Genomic DNA, 697 nt, shown 5'->3' with positions numbered 1-697 from the left:
ACCACCTCAGATGTCACCTCCACCTCCTTCTTGACCACTGGAGTCACCCCCAGCTCTGTCACCTCCACCGACGTCACCTCCATGGCACCCTCAACCACCTCAGATGTCACCTCCACCTCCTTCTTGACCACTGGAGTCACCCCCAGCTCTGTCACCTCCACCGACGTCACCTCCATGGCACCCTCAACCACCTCAGATGTCACCTCCACCTCCTTCTTGACCACTGGAGTCACCCCCAGCTCTGTCACCTCCACCGACGTCACCTCCATGGCACCCTCAACCACCTCAGATGTCACCTCCACCTCCTTCTTGACCACTGGAGTCACCCCCAGCTCTGTCACCTCCACCGACGTCACCTCCATGGCACCCTCAACCACCTCAGATGTCACCTCCACCTCCTTCTTGACCACTGGAGTCACCCCCAGCTCTGTCACCTCCACCGACGTCACCTCCATGGCACCCTCAACCACCTCAGATGTCACCTCCACCTCCTTCTTGACCACTGGAGTCACCCCCAGCTCTGTCACCTCCACCGACGTCACCTCCATGGCACCCTCAACCACCTCAGATGTCACCTCAACCTCTTTCCCCACCACTGAAGCCACCTCCAGCCCTGAGGTCTCCTCCTCAGATGTCACCTCCATGACATCTCCCACCACATCAGGAGACGCCTCCACCATCTTCTCCACCTCTGGAG

General features: G+C 59.7%; 1 protein-coding gene across 1 annotated transcript; it reads left to right on the top strand.

Moving 5' to 3' along the window:
• Nucleotides 1-267: 267 nt before the first annotated feature.
• On the top strand, nt 268-690 carry LOC104538082 (cell wall integrity and stress response component 4-like; the record flags this gene model as incomplete). Its single annotated transcript, XM_010181149.1, has 1 exon — nt 268-690. A coding segment is annotated over exon 1 (423 nt), but the record flags the coding sequence as incomplete, so codon positions are not given.
• Nucleotides 691-697: the final 7 nt, after the last annotated feature.

Source organism: Mesitornis unicolor, unplaced genomic scaffold (assembly GCF_000695765.1).
Source record: "Mesitornis unicolor isolate BGI_N332 unplaced genomic scaffold, ASM69576v1 Scaffold44233, whole genome shotgun sequence".
NCBI lineage: Eukaryota > Metazoa > Chordata > Aves > Mesitornithiformes > Mesitornithidae > Mesitornis > Mesitornis unicolor.
This window is presented reverse-complemented; position numbering and strand designations above follow the sequence as displayed.